General features: G+C 37.0%; 2 protein-coding genes across 2 annotated transcripts in view; one reads left to right on the forward strand and one right to left on the reverse strand.

Moving 5' to 3' along the window:
• LOC123662746 (N-alpha-acetyltransferase 15, NatA auxiliary subunit-like) overlaps nucleotides 1-20,771 on the reverse strand; it is a gene marked incomplete at its 5' end in the record, with an annotated part of 133,983 nt that extends 113,212 nt beyond the window's left edge. Inside the window, one exon of the mRNA XM_045597545.1 lies at nucleotides 20,657-20,771. Coding sequence (XP_045453501.1) covers nucleotides 20,657-20,771 — 115 coding nt within the window. The remainder of the gene's footprint in view (nucleotides 1-20,656) is intronic.
• Nucleotides 8,137-19,291, forward strand: LOC123662827 (extensin-2). The gene is made up of 2 exons (XM_045597621.1): nucleotides 8,137-8,407; nucleotides 15,552-19,291. The coding sequence occupies exon 2, from the start codon at nucleotides 15,552-15,554 to the stop codon at nucleotides 18,873-18,875; it is 3,324 nt and encodes a 1,107-aa protein (XP_045453577.1). The 5' UTR covers nucleotides 8,137-8,407; the 3' UTR covers nucleotides 18,876-19,291.
• Nucleotides 20,772-22,285: the final 1,514 nt, after the last annotated feature.

The raw sequence follows: 22,285 nt of genomic DNA on the forward strand, positions 1-22,285 counted from the left end.
TGCTAGACAACAAGCTTCGGGTACCGCGTCCTCATCGCAGTGAACGTGTGAAACCAGCCACCGTCGAACGAGTACCTGCTGTGCTACCTTTTATGAAAGGGGTCACTGACAAGATTGGCTTCATCTTAAAGCGAGCTTCTATAAAAACTTTTTTCAAGCCGCCAAAAACGATAAGTCAATTTTTACCATCTGTCAAGTGTCATATACCCTTACAAGATGCAGGAGTATACAAGCTTGATTGTGACTGTGGTCTCTCTTATATAGGACAAACAAAACGATCTATCAAAACTCGCGTTAAGGAACATATAGCTGACTTAAAACATCGTCGCTATACTAAGTCTGCAATCTGTGAACACAGTCTAGACACAGCTAGCCATTATATTAGATTCGATAAACCACAGATCCTCGCAAAAGAACACCGATTCCAACCAAGGATGATCCGTGAGGCTATTGAAATTAAAAAACATCCAAATTTCAATAGAGAAGATGGCTGGCAATTACCACCTGCTTGGGACCCCATTATTAATATAATTAAATCAAAAACCAAGCATAATTTACCACAGATTAAAGACTCAATTAGCACATTCTGCGTAGATAGGACTAAATAAGATATTGATGTATGTCGGGTAGTTTCGAATAACTTTGTAACGTTGGGACGTCTGACACCTCAGTCCTCCCGTGACCATGGTTGCTGTAAAGTATCCGAAACGTCGGGAATCAAAAGTTAATAATAAACCGCGATAAAATCCGAATAAAGTTGTTTCATTAAATGAGTAAAATTCGCGTAAACATTAGAAAACAATATTAGTGTATGTTAGTCAAGTTTAATGTAGTTATCACGTATTATTAAAGTTACACTTAGACTCTACCGTTATCGTATTATGTACTTGAAATATGGTGTATTCTTTGTTGGTGTTCTATAACAAAAAATAAATAAATAAATTGAATTAAACAATATAATTATTGTTAATTAAGTAAGACATTATTAGCGTCGGAACGATAACTTGAGTTACATAACTAACTAACAGCGGTTAATATTCTCATCGAAGAAGTGCTAAAATCCGTCTAATCAGAGCAAGGTCCCGATTGCAACAGTTCATGAGAAATTACCGAAAGCATAAAAATAAACGAATCTACAATAGAATTAAACGTATGATAACGCGAACTTGACTGCATTTCAATTTAACATTTAAAAATAATATATGTATATACGCCTTTTTATTTACCTTTCAAACAGAATATACATATGTATACCGAATATATAAGTGTTTATGACCACATCATATTCATTATTATAATCATAATTATTTAATTATTTATCTGATTACAATCGTGACTTTTCTGACGAACCTATTAATTTTATTTTTAATGATTTTACTTTTTAATCATCTGAATTAATTTGTGATTAAATAAATTTATTAATTATTATAATATATATTACGAGTATAAGCCTAACGAACTAATTTACGTCTGTATAATTAATTAAAATATTATTAATGGACTAAATTTTAGCCGTACTTCTCTTATTTTTTGACCACAAATTTATATTACTAAAATAAGTATTTTTTTTACTAAACAATCAAGCCCTTTAAGTATTGAAACTGATTTACAAACTGCACTATATAGCCAAATAATTGTAATAAATAACGAAAAAAGCGTCAAGTAAAAACGCATTATTAGATATAACTCGAAAAGTAGTTGTTAGATCTCAAATAAATTTAAATGGGATCAATTGACACACACCACCTTTGATTTGATTAAAAAAAAATTGTCGAAATCGGTCCACCCGCTCAAAAGTTCTGATGTAACATACATTAAAAAAAATACAATCGAATTGAGAACCTCCTCCTTTTTTGGAAGTCGATTAAAAAGTTAAAACAAGCTCAAAATATACTATTTATATATTAGATCATTATTGAACCACTTTTGAATCGACGTGTTAATGTATAAATTTGTCGTGTCAGTTCTACGTGACACTAATGCCGACATTGAATGCACATTCTGCTCAAACCCGACGAGAAACTTAAAATACAGATTTTCCTTTACATATACAAAAACTCTCAAATAAAATTTATAATTCAAATCGCAGTCTTTTAATCTAAGTTTATCCTCAACTATCATCATACGTTCACCAAGGCCGTTTCAATGTTGACTTCTTATAAAAACTCATCAAAAAATAGATGTTAGAATAAAAAATAACACCAAACTCGAACCTGTTATCGAAAACAAGCACAAAACATCGGAATCCGAAGAATCTCACGACGCCCCGACGCCGATACTCTGTCTCAAGAAAAAAAAATATATAAAACAAAATCCGTTTTAAAATTAATAGTGTTATAAATCTGGCGCACGTCGAGGAATAATTTGGAAAGGTGTCGCCAACGTTTAATTTAAATATAATCTTAATACATAATTATAAATAAAACATATTTCACGCAGTCTGAATGATTGATCGAAAATATCAGTAAACAGTTCGACTCGGATCAACCTTGACCTTTTATAAATAAAAATACATTAAAACGGAAAAATTCGAAAAACAGAGTGGAAAATTGTAAAACGGTTGTTTAAAATAAAACATCTAAATAACTTTCAATATTTCATATACGAATGGCGCCAAGAATATAATCATTGCATCGAATTTCAAATAAGGTAATTCTAGCTCTTCGATAAATTTAAACAACGACCTTCTCGCTGTCGATTATAAAAGATCGATTATATTGTTAAAAAATTATCCGCATATCTTACTAATATTGTAAGACTATTTCTGATTTAAAATACGAATGATTAATATACGTCTATGTAATAAAAATATCATACACTAAAACTGCAACGATTATGATAATCAAATACTACAACATAATCTAAAATTCATAAAAAAAAAAATATATTTTTTGCTAACACCTTTTTCATATTGTTTCCTAACGTTTACGCAAATTTCACTAATATACAATGAAACAAATTTTTCGGATTTTATCGCGGTTTATTAAGATTTTTAGATGCCCGACATTTCGGACACTTAACAGCAACCATGGTCACGGGAGGTCGTCCCGTATAAAACCTAATGAACCGCGATAAAATCCGAAAAACACTGTTTCACCTTTTTCAGTCAGTTTACATACTTAATACTACAAAAATTGTACCCATGTTCTGTAGTCTACCACCTTCCCTTAACATATTATGTAACTCCTTTTAGGATAGCATACATTACAAAACTACAAACTTATGTGGTTTTCCAATGCTAACAGAACGTAATTTTTCTAAACTCATGTAAACATCTATTTACATAATTATAATAAATCATAAATAAAATTAAAAAACAAAAATGTTCTCATTATTACATTACATTAAAAATAATGCGTATACCTTATCCCTTCATGACTTTCGTTTATCACAAAACACATTCTACACTATAAACGAACAGATATTCATTACAACGATTATTATCATTATATTTTTAAGATACAATCAACAACAATTATTGCTGACATCGCTTGTGGTATCACGATTTAAGAGACCAAAAAAAGACACAAAAAATCCAAAACGAAACAAAGGAAAAACACAATATAATAAATATAAAAGGCGTTATGAATTTAAAATTACATAATTCAAGCGGTCAGACGTCGCCGGTCGCATCCGGCCGACACCGGCGCCGGCGCTGTCGCGCTTTTGCGAAGCTCCAACGAAACTCTAAACGTATTCCTTACTTCGATAAACATTGTAAACAAGTCAAGTTCATATTTTATTATATAAATGTGCTACTACTCGACAGTGTGCACGTTATAAATATTCTTTGTCGTATCTCATATAATAAAATACGTGATAATATGCTTGCGATAAAAATAAATAGATGTGCTCAATTCTTTTGCTTGTTTTTATTTTTTGTAGTCTTTATAACGGTACTGAAATTAAATTGATACGTGATTTTTTTATTTAATTAACTAATATAGCACAGGTAATGGTTTCGTTAGATTTCGCTTGTTTTCAGAAAGTATTCGAGTTCGATGTAGCGCTCTATTCATCTACGGGAATTATCAATTATTTCTCACCAAGAATAACAATCGTCATTTGTTATTTACGACAACAAACGATACCGATGACTTAACGTGCCACTAAACACAATGAGTAGACCAACAAGGATAAACGAATCAGAAATTAAAAAAATATATACATATATATAATTTATAATCAAGTTCATGGAACTTTTACCATTAAGTTCGTCAAAAAAACAGAAAAGCAATTATACTGTATCAGGAACAAGTCACAGGCCATAAAACAACGCTCACAGAAATAGACCTATAATTATAAACACGAGTCCAATTCCGTAGATCATCTATCGATTGATAAAGAGCACAAACGTCGTTGTTTATGGATTTTTTATTCATAGTTTACTACTCCCAAACTATTGCCACTAAATAAATTCTAGCTTGTTTTGATACATATTGAGTCGTAAAATGGTCACCTACCTAAGCTTAGCGCCGGGATGTCGCGGAATGTAGACATCAATATTATTGCCGAATTGTACTTGACTATATTTAAGTGGGATTATGATAACTAGTGGTGGCCCAGTGGTCGAATTTCGACCTTAATTAAAAGATTGAACATATTAAGGTTCTGTTGTCAAAGACTATAACCTCTATAAAATAAACAAAAGAGTATATTATATGCGTGTGTGTGTGCGTGTGTGTGTGTGTGTTAAATACATGGTAGTGTGTGTACCGTTTTTTTTTAATGATTGAATGCATTTTTATTGATATTTTTTAAAAAAAATTCTATTTTGCACTCATTATTTGAATTCGTTTCTTCGGAAGAACCGTGCCGTCCGTGACCATGGCGCACGCAACTGCGCCGAAATATCGGAGCCTCAAATATAAAAAGGTACATGGTGTAAATCCCGAAGAAACGAATTCAAATAATGTTAACAACCATGGAAATTTAAAACAATATATTCTGCACTCCTTCTCTATTCTCACTCTTCCGTCCGCGAAATTTTCGGAAAAAGGGATACAAAGTTATTGCTTCACATATTAATATATAGATTATTATATTTATTGCATGTATATAATAATATATACAAATTAGATACAAAACAAAAGACATGTACCTAAACTACTGAGTCTGACTAATTTTTATGACCGTAAAGTTCAAAAATGACAAATTTAATGTATTTACTTTGTAATCATTCTGTATATCCAAATTAATTATTTTCCAAATGTTTTTTTTTGTGTTTTTGTTTTTATTATGTAATTTTAGGTAAAATCGCATTCACGTATAGAACTGGGTCTATCTAATTGTAAAGAATCAATAGAGCTTATTAATTTTATTGTCAGAGACAGTTAAGACAAAATAAAACATCATACGTACAAGACTTCAAAACAGGAAGTTCTCAATTCGACTATATTTTTTTTGCGTGTTACCTCATAAATTTTTACTGAGTACTGACTGTACCAGTTTTGATAGTTTCTTTTTCAATCGAAAAAGCTGTTTGTCGTATGGTATCTTCTTCTTCTTTAAAGACTATGGCTCCATCAGCTTTTCGCCGATGATTTTGCCAATGACAAGTGCTGAAAGTGTAGGTATAAGCCCGGAAACGGTTCGTTTTTGACAGTACAATAGTGGGATAAGCCGCTTAAGCTGCGGTTAGTTGAAAATATTTGACATGATTATTTAATTTTAATTTATTGGTAAATTGTCGTATAGTATATATCATTTGAATTTTATAACTTTTTGAGTTGTTCCTAATAATTAATATTTAACTGATTATTATTTCGACTACCTATCCACCAATCACTTTATAAGTATTTTTTTTATTATCATTTCATTCGCATTTAAATTAGAAAAAAATCAATTTAAAGTTTTATATAAAACGATTATACGGTTTGGAAAGTAAACAATATTAGTTACAGCTATAGCTCATTCTATATACTTTATGATATTAAACACATTTCTAACAACACAATTTTCATCTCGTAAATTATTATTTATAGTACCTATCGGTATGTTAAAATAGTATTACAGTTTTAATTATAACACGGATATATTGCTATTGACCGCAGTCATATCAAAAATGACCTCGAAAAGCGAAAAGTAATGAGAACTTAATAGAATTACATATAAATATATTATAAAGTATGTAAAAAAATATTAAATTACATAAAACCACAATCTGTTCAGAGAACATATCAATTATAGATATTTTATAAAATGAGATGCAAAAAAAAGATCCGGGATGCCACTAGAAATGTATGATTAATCCATGTCCATACGAAATACCGATCGCGAGTCAGGTCAATATACCACTAGAATTGATCTTAATATAGCACGAAGTATAAAAAATGTAGTCTCAACTTTACGATTACTTTATATACATATACTATATACGTTTCAGTTTCTTACTTTAACATACAATCATTAAAAATCTTAAACTAATAATCAAAAGTAGTGTTTAAAACATAGGCTAATTTATAGTCCTACAATCCTACCAGATCGAAATTTAGATGAGTAAAACGTCAAGGCACAACTAGCAGTAAATATTTCTATTTACAAAACCATTGATATCTATTATTCATCATCATCATCATCATCATTTCAGCCTATCGCAGTCCACTGCTGGACATAGGCCTCCACAAGTTCGCGCCAAAAAATGACGCGAACTCATGTGTGTTGCCCATAGTCACCACGCTGGGCAGGCCGGTTGGTGACCGGTATCTATGATTACATAATGTTAATACCATGTGGTGAACTGTAAGTTTTTAAACTTCCACGGTCACTTATATGACAGTTACCGAAATACAGGAAATATCAAAATGATTATTGAAATAAGCTCCGTTTTAAGGAAAGTATTGGGTAACATTTACCTACTAGTTTTTTTTTTTTATTCGTTCCAATTTTTCTTTAGTACAAACACTAAATAATAATTATCCAATATGGAGCCATATACCGTAATGCGCTTCATAATATAATTAACATCGTTGAATACAACTAACTTCCGTTATAATTACTTAAAATATTTTTAACATTTAGAATATACCTATTGTATACTTGTATAATCTTGGGATTAAATTTGATGAAACATGAATAATTTACACAAAAGTTCGATATCTAAATATCAACTGCACTTTAATAAATAATTGTTACTTTTATTAACGCTTTCAGCTACTTTATTCATTTTACTAATTACGTCATTATTCCACAGCAACATTACCGTTACTGCTCTTAGTTATAAATGTCAAAACTGATAAAACCACGAGGTCCGTTTAGTTTGAATTTTCTTTAACGCAGTAACAATCATTATATATTATAATTATTCGTTTAGTCTCTATCATAAATAATAAAAGCGATACAGTAATGTTCTAAGATTACTCGAGCTATATTCAGATGGACGGTCAGCGTGAATCTCGGTCCCGTTCTCATCCGGCGACCTTCCGAGGACGCGTCCATGTCGATGACACTAAACAGTAGGACGCTCACTCACCGAAAATATTTCGTAAAATTAATCAATTAAAGTCTTGATGATTAATTTTATGTTATACATTAATCAATATTAAATGTTTTATTTTTAAATTCATAAACAGCCGCCATTAAAATGGCCTTAAATATTAAAAGATATTTAAAGCTTAAATTGTTAACAATTGTTTTCGTTATTTCTCAGAAACTTCACCTCCGCTCTTAGAAAATGCGATTATTTCCTAAAGGTTAATCGTGATTTATGAAATCTGGCAAGTGAACTTCAGACTCGAAATTCATCAAACGGAATTCATTTTAATTCTCAATTAATACACAAATGATAAAATTCAAACCTGTGACAGACAATACTTGTCAATTTTCACACAAATTTAAATAATTACTCAACCGACTACTGGCCATACGCAACATTAAATAAACATCCGTCACGATTATTCAAGGGAATCCTTTCGTAGTAAATGATAGACAAACTATTTTTATGAACTTTTCTAATAGCTGGAATACTTAACAGTGATATATACAAAATATACGCTTAAATCAAAAAGGCTATAAGATGCACAGCACAGGGCCCATCGTATCCAACATACACGACACTTAATAAAACAAATGCATCGCATCGCGTAGTGTGTGTCGCTATATGTGTTGGTGTGCGTGCAATGCGCACGCGCTTACTCCGGCGTATTTACGCTCGCGCCCCTACCACCGCCGGCACTCATGCGCCGCACGACCTGCCGAACACACGCGCACCCCACCACTGCCTGTGACCCTGCGACACTGCGACACGACACAAACATCACAGCCACGACAAACCACTTACGTCTACTATGTGCCAGTGACTGAACCAGTGATTTTAGTGAAGTGACACTACCCCTCGTGATATGTGCTGAAGGAGTGTACGACAAGTGATATTTTAATTCAGTCGCAGCCTCAACCGTTAACAGTAAATGTAAGATTTATATTGTATTTTATTAGCGGTTAGTTTAGGGTTCGTTGTTTGTAATAGTGATCCAGGTAGGTCTCTGACCCGAATCCTACAGGCTAAATGCCGGCCCGACAATAACTCCAGAAACAATACGGTACTAAAGTGACACAAATATTAAATATAAAATTTCGCAGCCAGACCGAGGCTTGAGAGTCAATGGCGGCCGAGTATAAAGAAACACCTGTGAGAAAAAGTAAACAAAAGCATTTCGATGTATTGTTAGTCGCGGTAGTTAAATATTCTGTGAACAAAAATTCATAATGACTAATATAACTAACTCGTGAAGATAAAAATGAAATAAATATACCGGTATATATTATTATGAGACTTGTTATGATACAATTCGTACTAGTGAAATCAGCCCACGCGGTATTAACACTGAGATCATAAATTAATGAACTATGAATGCAAATTAAGCTGTTTGTTATCTTTAAACATTAAACAACTCATTTCTAACACTATCACAAACAAAATAATAAATCGGGAAATACAAATAATAACAGTAGTAGTCGTAAAAATATATTTCGTTATAAATATCTCTCAAAACGTAAATTACTTTGTCAAAACGTTTTAAATATTAATAATCTCTAACATATAATCGGGGAATACCAACAAATAACTTCAGAGCGTATGTGCTGAATACACAACAATCGCAATCGTGAGTAAAGTAAAAAAAAAAAATTAGACTCTCGACAAAATTGAAACATCCGCGTAACGGGAGTTAGGAAACTCGATGTGACGCGTGAGAAATACTAATTTGATCACATATTACGTGAATATTTAAACTATTCAAATCAAACGATTCAAGTTCAAAAATATGTACGGCGTCCTTAACCTTTCAACATTTGCAAACTAAAAATAGAACCATCGTTAACAAATGTCGATTAAAAAAAAATGCAAATAAATATTACTACGCTTCACTCCAGTAAAACAAACGTTAACCAAATATCGAATAAGTAAAAAATACATTGATTACAACACTAGCCACTTGTAAACAAATAACAGTAACAGTAAAAGCTCATCGATAAGTAGCCGATATGAAAGTGTAGTTTAATGAAAGTGCACCGAGTTATATCTGAGGTGGTGACATAACAGCGTAAATAATCGACACACGTTCAAAACACGTTAATGTACCGGCACTTGAAACAACATCGACATTAGTGGAGGAATCTTACGATAGTGATCATTCGAGAAGGAAGTTTTTCGATAATACGAAAGAATTACTAAATCGTGTTAGAATTCCAAACGCTCATGTTAGATTGGGAAGGAATTCGATGTATCTATTTCCTCAAAGTTAATTTAAATAATGATAACAGTAGCACTACTAGAAGATCTAATCGCGACGGTCTAACTAAATGATACCTTGTCGAGATAAACGTAATTGCTCTTAATAATGTTGTATGTATTAAAATGATAAATATACTCGCATCGTGGACTAACGTGGAAACCAAAACAATGACGATTTACATCAAACAAAAATAATTTTTAATTAATTTGTGAAAAAATAAAATCTTATGATAAATAAGCGAACAAAGGATTATTATCGCTATAGAAAAATTCAATGTTACGTATATTCACCTTCTATTGAAGTTATGAAGGCTACCATCAAATGCCATTAGCTGAGAAACCAGTTTAATGACATACCGTACCGAGCTAAAATAAGACTGGCATTAAAGAATACCATGCGCTTCTGGATTGAAAGAATGTCGCTTACTAAGTAAGGTAGTAGTAATGCGATGACACAACAGTCACCTGCACCGGCTAACCTTTCAACCGTCTGACGTCCAAGACGTCGTCCCCGTCTAGACACGTTATGAATCAGGATACAAACAATCGCGTCATTATGTCACAAACCAATACAAACTTTTCCAATATTATTCAAACGTGAATGACATCAGTCCTCTGGGTCCTCAATCCTCATTGAGTTTGTTTAAGGCAGACCACTTACGATCGACAATGGTCTCCGGTCGAGCTTGCAATGTTTATATTATCGTGCAAATTATTCAATATATAAATCTATAATAAAGGTAGTGTGTACGAATCGTAGATTACGTCACCCCTCGTGTACGTCGATAAAAAAATCGAATCCGGCTTATACGTCGTGATGAGCATTTTATCACGATATTAAACTATTTGTACTGAGAAGTGCCGCGAAAACAATGTGTACGAATTTTTTTTTTTGTGTGTAACAAAAGCGCGTTCACATCTGGTTCGCGCGTCGTTAGCTCCCAAAGTCATTTGTCGTGAAACGTTTTATACCCAAAATGGTGTCACCTTGAGAATAATTAGCTCGAGTGGCGATCAGATAATCGCGTACGGAATAATTATTCGAAATTACAAAATTCGCATTTTAAAATGTACAGCTTTCCTTACGAGCGAAGGACTCAAGTGCAATCTAAGGTTGCCTATTATCCGCCACGCTCCGAAAACCACCAAAAGGTAGCGCCCACAGCGGCGGAAAAATTTTGAAACCAATTGCACAAGAAACTCATATTAAACAATATAAAACTAATAGTCTTTATCTATCTAAAATCGACTAATTGCTATTTACTCCATAGCGCTTCCCTTCTCCGTCCGATTGAAACTATCTCGATATCGCTTACGCTACTCACGTGCCTCGTACATAACTGATCTTACCTGCAACAAAAAGTAATAAGGTTAATTGATTGCATAACAAATTATACTCTTTTGAATGTTTAAACGTAGTGGAAAGTCTAAATGGAAGCACGTCTGCGCGATTCAATTTACAAAGCTCGTTTTAAATTATGTGAAAAATAACGAAAATTTCTACATGTCGTAACCGCAATTACTGTCCGACGACACGAGAGCAAACAACTTAGTATTACATAGAAGATTACACACAATAACTAATGTGGACACAGAGGAATTACGAAACAAAGAGTCAAGAAAGTCACAAACTAACAAAAGAAAAGAAAGCGCACATTCATTACAAAAAGTACCGCTTGGAAATAAGAGTAATTTTCATAATAACAAATATATACGAAATCTTAATGTCATCTTAAAAATATTAGGAAGTCTAAATAAGGAAAAACTTTTAAGTAAATGTTTATGCTCCAAATCTCTTATCTCGCAAACAGCCAACATTTTAATTTTTTTTATAATAGTTCTCGTAACATACACATGTCGATACGGACATATCGATATAATTACTAAAACTTCAAAGTGAACTTATATTTTAATAACAAAGATTAATAAACGATTTATATGATAATAATTGTATATTCAAAAATGCAAAGGCGTTGTCAAAATATTAACATCAAAGTAGGTTACATTGTTGTTGTTGCTAAAATTATTCAATAACACTTTTTACTTTTTTACTTATTAGGCGTGCAGCTGCGAAATTCTTGCATAATAACAATATTAACCTTGCAAGTTTCAAATATAGCGTAGGTATTATAAATCATAAATTCGACAATAAAGCGAATGACAGGAACATAGATAAACTTCGAAACACACCGCTACCCGGCCCCGAGGCGGCGCGTGCGCACTCACAACCGTATTACCGTCGGTCACGACTAAGAATCAGAGCATTTTTTGTGTAATGACCTTAGAGCCGCTTAAAAAGAAGTTTAAAAAGTTGACTTTTCAGAATAAATATTTGTATCAAAACAATTACGAATCGGTAAACTGGAGTATGAAAAATATATTTTTACAAAAAAAAAATTTCGTAATACCTGTGCGAAATGATAACGTTGCTAAACTGTATAAAATACTTACTATACATTGCCACAACGTGTACGTGGACACTGAGACAGAATAAAACCTAATAATAAGTCAGTCCGAAAATAATTCTCACGTTAAAAACGCAAGGTTACAGACTTCATTTCAAAGTTATCTCTACATCTCGTAGGATTATAGGACTTTTAGATGACAGAATGTGCTAGCATGTCTCAGAAAGCGCAGCAAACTATTCCGAACGAGTTGTCGAGAAGGCTTCGCCTTGACCGAACACTATGACAATTATAGAATGAGCCATGACATTATTTATTATTTGTTTTTATCGATGAGTACACGAGAGCTATTTAAATTTTTGATAATGACGTAACAGGCAAAAATGTATCAAAGATGAGAAAAACATCAATATATATATATATATATATATATATCACGTGTTCCAATATGCGAGAACAGACATTTCAACCACGAAATCGTTTAAAATATGCGGGAATAATTACTATGAAAAAATCGATACGTAAAATACATCAAGCTTTAATTAGAATCATAATTACTTTGTTATTCGGCTATTCGAGTTTATGATTAATCTATAAAAAGTTAAATTGTGCAAGTAATCAAACTGGGCACGCGCTCGATAATAGGCATCATTAGTATTGGCAATGCTAAATAAACCTGGAGGTTAAAATCGCTTCGTGCAGATTGAATATGGCTGCCGAGCTTCATCAAAACATGAATGCAGAATAGTGTGTTATTATAGTGAACAACATAAGCAAATATCGATTATATTAAAACGAGTGGACAATAATTACAGATTCAGACCGTGAAACCGTCAAAAATAAATAATAATGATGCAAGTCTCTTAACAATCCCTGACCAAAACCGATTTTTTTATCGATTTTTAGCAACAACGAAAGGATTATCGTGCAATTTTGCACTTTATCCAGATACCAAATTTAATAAACTTTCGTAAGCGACCGACCTATTACTGTGATTATCATCATGACACGTGCCGAAACTGCGGTAAGCCAATGAATTCAACTTGCTCGAGTTACAACACATGGACTTGCCTATCTGATTTCAATACACCCGCTGGCGATATTTTATCGCTGCATTTTTTATTAGCACCACGTAATTTTATAGGAAATATTAAATCTCAAAACGCTAATGGTTCTTTATTCGTTAAGTCTTTGATATATCATTGAAGAAACCCACAAAAATTTACAACAAAAAATGTCCTACCAGTACGAAGGTAATAGATATTTGATTTCGAAACTACTAGTGCTATTAAGTCATAACGAGCGCAGCCGGGGGCTAACACTGCAATAAATGAGCGGTTAAATATCCATACACACCATATACATAACATAATGTTTTAATATTTCTTGTAAAATTTTATATTTGGGTTATTCGGTTCCGCAAACTCACTATACAATTACATAGTAGCTCTAAGTTAAATGTTGAAGGCTAGGTAGAGGTAATTACGTAAATTGCCACTATGAATGTCTATCGAATACTGGATTTGATATAGAATATCGCTTAGATCCTGTTATAGACACAAGATAGTTATACCTACAGATAATTGATACTGAATTATTTATTTTAAATTATAATTGATAAAAACAATCTAATCGGTTTTGTTTGAAAATAAAAGTAAACGAAAAGAAATTTTTACAAAACGGTGAAAATTCAATCAGCACAGTCTAAAGGTCCGCTTACAGACAATGGCAATGGAAAGTTACCTGACTGATGATATCGAGCACTGAATACAAATTACCACAATGATACCAAGTTTCTCAACGTAGCAGCTAAAAAAATAAAGAAAGCATCTTTTGACATGTTAAACACATTATAGTCTAATATAATCGAGGATTAATGACACATCTTTGGTAAAGTATTGACTCATTAAAATCATAAGAAAAGGGCCTACATGGTGTTCGAGTAACTTAGGTAATTTGAAAATTTTTTTTAAGCGTAAACGATTGGTAGTCATTTTAAAATTTTTGTTATAACATTTCACGTTTTTAGTGACTGCAAAAAAAATCAAGCAACTTGCGTTGCAAGGTCGCGCGTTTGTTCGATTTCATCGGTCATGTTAAATAATCAATACCGCATTACTTTTAGTAAAGTCCAAATATGATTTTTATACAAATACACTAGTCGAGGTAAGGAAGCATTCGCTGGGAATAATCGCGACTTTTTCGAAGGTAAACTAGTGATACAAACGAAAGGATACGTTCAAGATGATCCCGGCAAATGTCAAACTTTATAAAACATTTACTATGAACTTTACATATTACCGGTAGTTGTTGCAAAATTCAGATTCCTCTACAAGTTTAATGATGAAATCGTACATTTTTCATATTTAGTAAATTAATAGATCGACATATATTATATAATCAATGAAGGCCGTACTACTTAAGTTAATGACTCAGGTACATAAAAAAGCCGGTACCAATTTTGATACCGTTTGTAAGGTGACAAGTTCTTTGAGAATCCGGAACTCCATAAAAAGTATGATTTTATAGCGAATAAATTATACCTGACCTACAATGGAAAGCAAATTTGCCTTACAAATAAATAGTACAGGTCACGGTAAACTGAGAATCAATATCATCGGCATTGAGTACAATCGAAAATAATTAAAATATTAATGGAATTTCGCAAGTCATAATCCGAATACAAAGTGTTCCAGTCCATATTTTGACATAGTCGTCAGACACGTTCTCATAAGGAAAGCAAAACGAAATTAGGTGAGCGCCTTTCACGTAGACACGCCTAAAAGACCTCGTGACAAACAAAGACTTAAATAGATCACTATTAATAATATATTTGTAAAACACATCCACATTTCGAATTTTAAAAAAATCAAGTAACAACTAACTTTTATTTCAAAATTGCAACATATGATAATAATGCAATTTATAATTTCCACCGTTTCAAAACATTTCTCATACCGATACCGATTGTGACTAACGACCGAGTCGCACAACCTCAAACTAATTCAACGTTACATACAGAAACAAAAGAATGGCCGATTAAGTAATTCAGCCTTAAATTAAAACATGACAGTCGATTTTGTCGCAGGCCCCGCGGCCTTCCTACCTGATTGTTATTATTCGTTAATTTCCAAATTAAACGCTTGATTCTCAATGCCAGCTAGCTCGGAGGTGGTCAGTTCATACGAATTAATAAAAGGCGGGTGGTTGCGCGCGGCTCGCCAGTTCTTTAACCACTGTTAGGACGTTTTATCATAAGTTCCTTTCACTTCGCGCGCTCATGACCGACAAAAGAACATAACTTTATAATAATAACATCGTTATCTGAGATGAGTTCATTATCTGTGCTAGTGATATGTTTATATTTGTGTCAAGAGTGCAATAAAACTAAGAAGTGATGTTTTCTAAACTTTCAGATGGTGAGAGGGGCGACGTCAGTGCTGACGATAGCGCTGGCATGGGCGTGCATCGTTCGCGCCAGCGTCCTTGTGCCCACCTACGTGTTGCCGCCCGACTCGTTCGTGCGCGATCAACGCTCCCTCGGCCCACGGCCCGACAGCGACCCCGCCGAGTCCCAGCGGACAGTTAAACGTTTAATCGGCGGTCACATGAAGATTAAGTCGGAGAAAGAGTTCGGAAAATCCCAAAATTCTATTGACTCGGACACAAAAAGTGACAGTGGTAAATTTGCAGGAGTGGTTGTGCCGGAACTGTCGGGCGGGACCGTAGGATGGAATCAAGGTATCTGGGACGACGGCATGCTCATGTCGAGCGCCGGCGAAGGAAAGGGATCCAACGGAAAAATGAAAGAAGACGATGAAGACAAAAAGACGTTATCGGATCAGGTGGCTGAAGGAAAATATGGGTTAATACAAAATGAGATATTTTCTAAGGCTCCTAAGCGCCCGGGAATTTTAAGTTATGAACCTAACTCTGAAACTCGTTCCAAAGATAATCTACAAAATCTTGGCGGTCTTAAGAAAGACGAAATTTGGCTTGCAGAGGATCATTTGCTAGTTTTAAAAGGAGGTTCATTCCCAGAACGTACAAAAGAAGCCGAAAATAGGCCTTGGCCACCTATCGATAGCTATGAGGCGCCTAAAAGGCAAGTAAAACTACCGCAGAAACCTAAAATACCACCGCCCTTTCCAGTACGTCTCTCCGACGACGGACCCCTTATCTTCCTTACGCCAAACGGCAGTATCCCTGCGCCCATTTACCCACCTTTCCCTACAGGAGAAGGCGAAGGCCCTCTACCTCCTCCGCCATTCATTTTCCCAGACGGAGAGATCTACTCCCCGGGTGATAATCAGAGAAACTCTACTACCGGGGAAGCGCCGTTGCCAAGTCCTCCGTTCCCATTCCTACCCGGGAATGCGAGCGAAGGAGCGTTCCCTTACTTCACATCCATAAACGGCTCTTTTCCAGAAGGTTTTCCTCCGGGAGCCGCATTTCTACCACCACCCAGCAACCAAACAGACCTGTACGACGAAGACGACCCTTCGATTTACTATCCGCCGCCATACAATTTTTCTTATCACACTGACTACAAGAGTAACGTACCAGCTGGACCGTTAGTGCCTGGAATAATACTACCTCCACCACCGGATTTCTTTGCGCCTCTCGAAGAGAAATCAAATACCGAGACCAATAAGCCTGCAGGAACTATTTCAAACACAAATACTAGATCAAAATCAACACCAAAAAGGCCTTTGTCAACACCAGCAGTTCACAGAGGAAAATATAAAACACGTCCGACAACTACTGAGACAACAACAACGACAGATTTACCTACAACAACTTCTATTCCTGAAATTGAAATCGTGACAACACCGAAACGTAGGAAACCTCAAAGAGTTATACCTATACCTCCTCGCAACCCCGTAAGAGTTCACAATCTTCCTGATGAAATTGTAACAAAACCAAAAACCGAAAAGACAGTTTACAAAACACGAACAAAACTTACATCTAAACCTCTCACTGTATCAGTGTTATATGATTATCCAGATCCTATTTATGATAATAAAACTCCAACGACAACCGAAAAACCTTACATTATATATAAGGTACAACAGAAAACGCCTATAGAAGTCGCTAAAGATGTAACATCGACGTCGGTGCCGTTACGGGCTTATTACACTCAAAACGACGAACCTACTACTAAACTGCAACCTGTATATAATAACCGCAGGCCAAACGAAGATGCAATTGCATCCTTTTATTTCTTTGATGAGCAACCAAAAAGTTCACCAGCACCTGAAACTTATTTCGACGGAAGAAATTACTACAAAACTGTGCCTAGTCAACCATCTAACACGCAAAATCAAAATTACAATTCTCAAGGTGGTTTCTCACCTTCAGTTGACGTTGCATACGGGTCGTACGATCAAAATGATGCTTTGTTCCTATGGCCTCAAAAACATGGTCCTCGAACACTCACTCAAGAATATTTCAGTGTTCAAAATCCTAGACAGCAAATTTACGTACAACAAGCAAAGCAGCGACCAGATCCGTTCTATCAACAAATAGCTGACATTCAGCAAACCATCGAACTGTATACCACAAAAAGACCGAAAGGACATTCACATAGAGCCCACTCACACAAACAAAAACCCATAAACGCTCGGCCTGTATATCAATTCAGCTACGATACAAAACCTAGACCAGAAAAATTAACGTTTAGAGCGCCGAAGCTTGACCCTGAACCATTTAGACCGATGGTCAGCTATAGTAAGCCATTTAATCTAGAAAATGAATTCAATGCTATATCTCCAACAGTGTCATCTGGATACCAGCAACAGTACTTAGTTGAAAATTTGCAAGTTACTACAGAGAGCCCAACGTCCTCAAGATATTATCCAAAAAACAAACTGAGAGATGAAGATTACGAAGACGTAATTTATAACAAAGAAGCGTCTCCGCAAATCAATATTAATCATATTCCAGTCCAAACGGTAAAACCCGTTCTTTACGTCAACAAGTATCCTAGTACAACGCCAAATCCTATCAGCCACGGTTACTACACGAAACAAGATGAAAAGTATTTTGACGATATAACAAAAAACTCTTTCGACGTATTCGGTCAAAAACTAGAAGACGGAACGCACGACATCAACGGTCTAGCCGTCACACCTCCAATAGGAACTGCAAAAGCACCGGTAGACAACAATCTCAATCAATACGCCTACGAAATCGTCGACCTGCAGAATCCGAACGCACCGACATTGCACAAGGACACGTTCGTAAACGATAGGCTGCCGCGGCCGGATATCAATCCTTACAGCGAAACCATGCGACAAGGATCACCGAACGCCGAGCTTGTTCAGCAGACGAATCCACCGTCACTGCAACACGACACAGACGTAAACAACAAAAACCCACGGCCGGAGATAGATCCTGACAGCGAGTTCATACCCATACCGAACCCGAATTCCGGCCACAGGAAAGCTCAACAGTACAGAGTACAAACGCAGGTACAACGGCCTCAGTATACTGGTGAACAGTATGACTTGAATGGACCGTCATTGGCCGACGACACGGCCGTGAACTACAAACGGCCCTTGCCGCCTTTAAACCCGGACGCTGAATGGATACAGCCGGTCAACGCAGCCGGCGAGGGGAGACCGGGGTCGTACGTTTCGTATCGACTGCCCGGCGAAGGCGCTCACGTGTACTTCCTAACACCGCAAGCGGCACAGGCCACGCGACAGAGGTACAGATCACCCGGCTACGGACGGTGAAACCAAAGCTCTAGTCTGAACAGATATATTCGTCGCAAACGACGCTAAGTGTAAATACAAAGCAAATGTGATGTTTAAGTGTCCTAAGTAGTATTAGAATAAAAAAGACTAGCGGGAACGACCGCGTTGCCATAATATTTAACGCATTAGCGAAATGCATTGAGCCGCGTCTGTTGTTGTGATACAAACGAACGCTGATATGTTTACGAAAAAATATTTATTAAATTATTTTTAAGTGACTGTGGTGCAAGCTTAGTGTTAGTTAATTTATTTGTTTGTCAGTACTGTCGAACGAATGAGATGTGATACTGTAGCGTGTGTACTGTAAGGGCATGTTGTGGAGTTGTTACAGATGTAGTAATGAATGACGATTGTTATTATAAAATTATAAACTGAATAATAACTAGCACTTGTGATTTTTGTGTGTATTTTTAAACCAAGATCTAAATAAGAATAAATTTTTTTAACCATAAATATATCTTGTTTATTTTAAAAACTCTTTAGTATAATATAAACATAATAAAAGTTAACTGTATATGTAATTAAATCGAAACAAATATTACATATGAGAAAAAATATGATATAAATGTTACGCACTGATTCTCACGATAAAAAAAAATGTTTCTATTGAATATAAATAGAAGCATTTAGATAATTTTGGAAATAAAAATTTCAAGGTGGCCTACAAAAAGTTAGTTTACCTAAGTTTGTTAAAGATTGTATATTAAAAATAACATACTGTGATTTAAGGGGAATCTGAGGCATTCCAAACTCGAAGAAATTGAATAAAATAATATTATAAACTTTACAATTGATCTTAGACATAATAAATGATTAAACGACTATATCCTGTGATCTTATCTATTATACATTTTTCGTTTTGTTATTACTCGTTTCCAATGATTTAATCAAAAAATCCTGCTACACTTCCCTAATACTTATAGATGAATATTTCAAATACTTTAAACATGACAATTACTTTTAACATTTAAAAATGAAATAAACGGAAAAGATTAACAAAGTGCAGATTAATTTCCATCTGAATCTAGACAATGATTGAACTTTATGAAATGAAATGATTAGTCTATAATTTTTCATATTAGTACAACAAGTACTAAATATTTTTTTTTATGTCACTAGGTCGGCAAACAACCGTACGGTTCACCTGATGGTAAGCGATTACCGTAGCTTATAGACACCTGCAACACCAGAAGCATCGCAAGCGCGTTGCCGACCCAATCCCCAATCCCCCCAGGAGCTCTGGTCACCTTACTCACCAACAGGAACACAATACTGCTTGAAAACAGTATTATTTATTTAGCTGTGGTCTTCTGTAAGGCCCAGTCGGGCTGCTCCATATTTTGAGCAGGAAATTCCTGCTGTGCCCTACCTCAGTTATTTACCTCAGTTATTAATTGAAGCATATAAAAGATAATTTAAGCTTTTTTTTTAAGAGAGTACATATTAAAAGCCTGATATGAAAAGTTCTTTTTATATCATCATATATGAAAAACGAATGCAGTAATCGCTTTGATTGTAAATCAATTTTATAGAAAAACGCAAGTAAAGCCACGAGAGATATCGAGTGTTCTACATAAATAAAGGAGTTGGTTGACTTAATCGCTAGTACGCGTAGGCATGGTCAGGATAATGTAGCATTACTAATTGAAATATATTGCACACATACACATTAATACGCACAAACAAATTGACATATGACGTAAAGCAGCGCGGAAGTAGAAGGGGTGAGGCAGTAAGGTAGCGAGTGAGCATGTCGTCACCTGTGTCGGGCTCCTGCGTCTGCGGCACGTCCTGCAGCGGGTGCGCGTAGAGGCGCAGGTAGACGGCGATGGCCACGGAAGTAGAAGGGGTGAGGCAGTAAGGCAGCGAGTGAGCGTGTCGTCACCTGTGTCGGGCTCCTGCGTCTGCGGCACGTCCTGCAGCGGGTGCGCGTAGAGGCGCAGGTAGACGGCGATGGCCACGGAAGTAGAAGGGGTGAGGCAGTAAGGCAGCGAGTGAGCGTGTCGTCACCTGTGTCGGGCTCCTGCGTCTGCGGCACGTCCTGCAGCGGGTGCGCGTAGAGGCGCAGGTAGACGGCGATGGCCACGGAAGTAGAAGGGGTGAGGCAGTAAGGCAGCGAGTGAGCGTGTCGTCACCTGTGTCGGGCTCCTGCGTCTGCGGCACGTCCTGCAGCGGGTGCGCGTAGAGGCGCAGGTAGACGGCGATGGCCACGGAAGTAGAAGGGGTGAGGCAGTAAGGCAGCGAGTGAGCGTGTCGTCACCTGTGTCGGGCTCCTGCGTCTGCGGCACGTCCTGCAGCGGGTGCGCGTAGAGGCGCAGGTAGACGGCGATGGCCACGGAAGTAGAAGGGGTGAGGCAGTAAGGCAGCGAGTGAGCGTGTCGTCACCTGTGTCGGGCTCCTGCGTCTGCGGCACGTCCTGCAGCGGGTGCGCGTAGAGGCGCAGGTAGACGGCGATGGCCACGGAAGTAGAAGGGGTGAGGCAGTAAGGCAGCGAGTGAGCGTGTCGTCACCTGTGTCGGGCTCCTGCGTCTGCGGCACGTCCTGCAGCGGGTGCGCGTAGAGGCGCAGGTAGACGGCGATGGCCACGGAAGTAGAAGGAGTGAGGCAGTAAGGCAGCGAGTGAGCGTGTCGTCACCTGTGTCGGGCTCCTGCGTCTGCGGCACGTCCTGCAGCGGGTGCGCGTAGAGGCGCAGGTAGACGGCGATGGCCACGGAAGTAGAAGGGGTGAGGCAGTAAGGCAGCGAGTGAGCGTGTCGTCACCTGTGTCGGGCTCCTGCGTCTGCGGCACGTCCTGCAGCGGGTGCGCGTAGAGGCGCAGGTAGACGGCGATGGCCACGGAAGTAGAAGGGGTGAGGCAGTAAGGCAGCGAGTGAGCGTGTCGTCACCTGTGTCGGGCTCCTGCGTCTGCGGCACGTCCTGCAGCGGGTGCGCGTAGAGGCGCAGGTAGACGGCGATGGCCACGGAAGTAGAAGGGGTGAGGCAGTAAGGCAGCGAGTGAGCGTGTCGTCACCTGTGTCGGGCTCCTGCGTCTGCGGCACGTCCTGCAGCGGGTGCGCGTAGAGGCGCAGGTAGACGGCGATGGCCACGGAAGTAGAAGGGGTGAGGCAGTAAGGCAGCGAGTGAGCGTGTCGTCACCTGTGTCGGGCTCCTGCGTCTGCGGCACGTCCTGCAGCGGGTGCGCGTAGAGGCGCAGGTAGACGGCGATGGCCACGGAAGTAGAAGGGGTGAGGCAGTAAGGCAGCAAGTGAGCGTGTCGTCACCTGTGTCGGGCTCCTGCGTCTGCGGCACGTCCTGCAGCGGGTGCGCGTAGAGGCGCAGGTAGACGGCGATGGCCACGGAAGTAGAAGGGGTGAGGCAGTAAGGCAGCGAGTGAGCGTGTCGTCACCTGT

The sequence above is a fragment of the Melitaea cinxia genome, chromosome 19 (genome assembly GCF_905220565.1).
Source record: "Melitaea cinxia chromosome 19, ilMelCinx1.1, whole genome shotgun sequence".
Classification (NCBI taxonomy): domain Eukaryota; kingdom Metazoa; phylum Arthropoda; class Insecta; order Lepidoptera; family Nymphalidae; genus Melitaea; species Melitaea cinxia.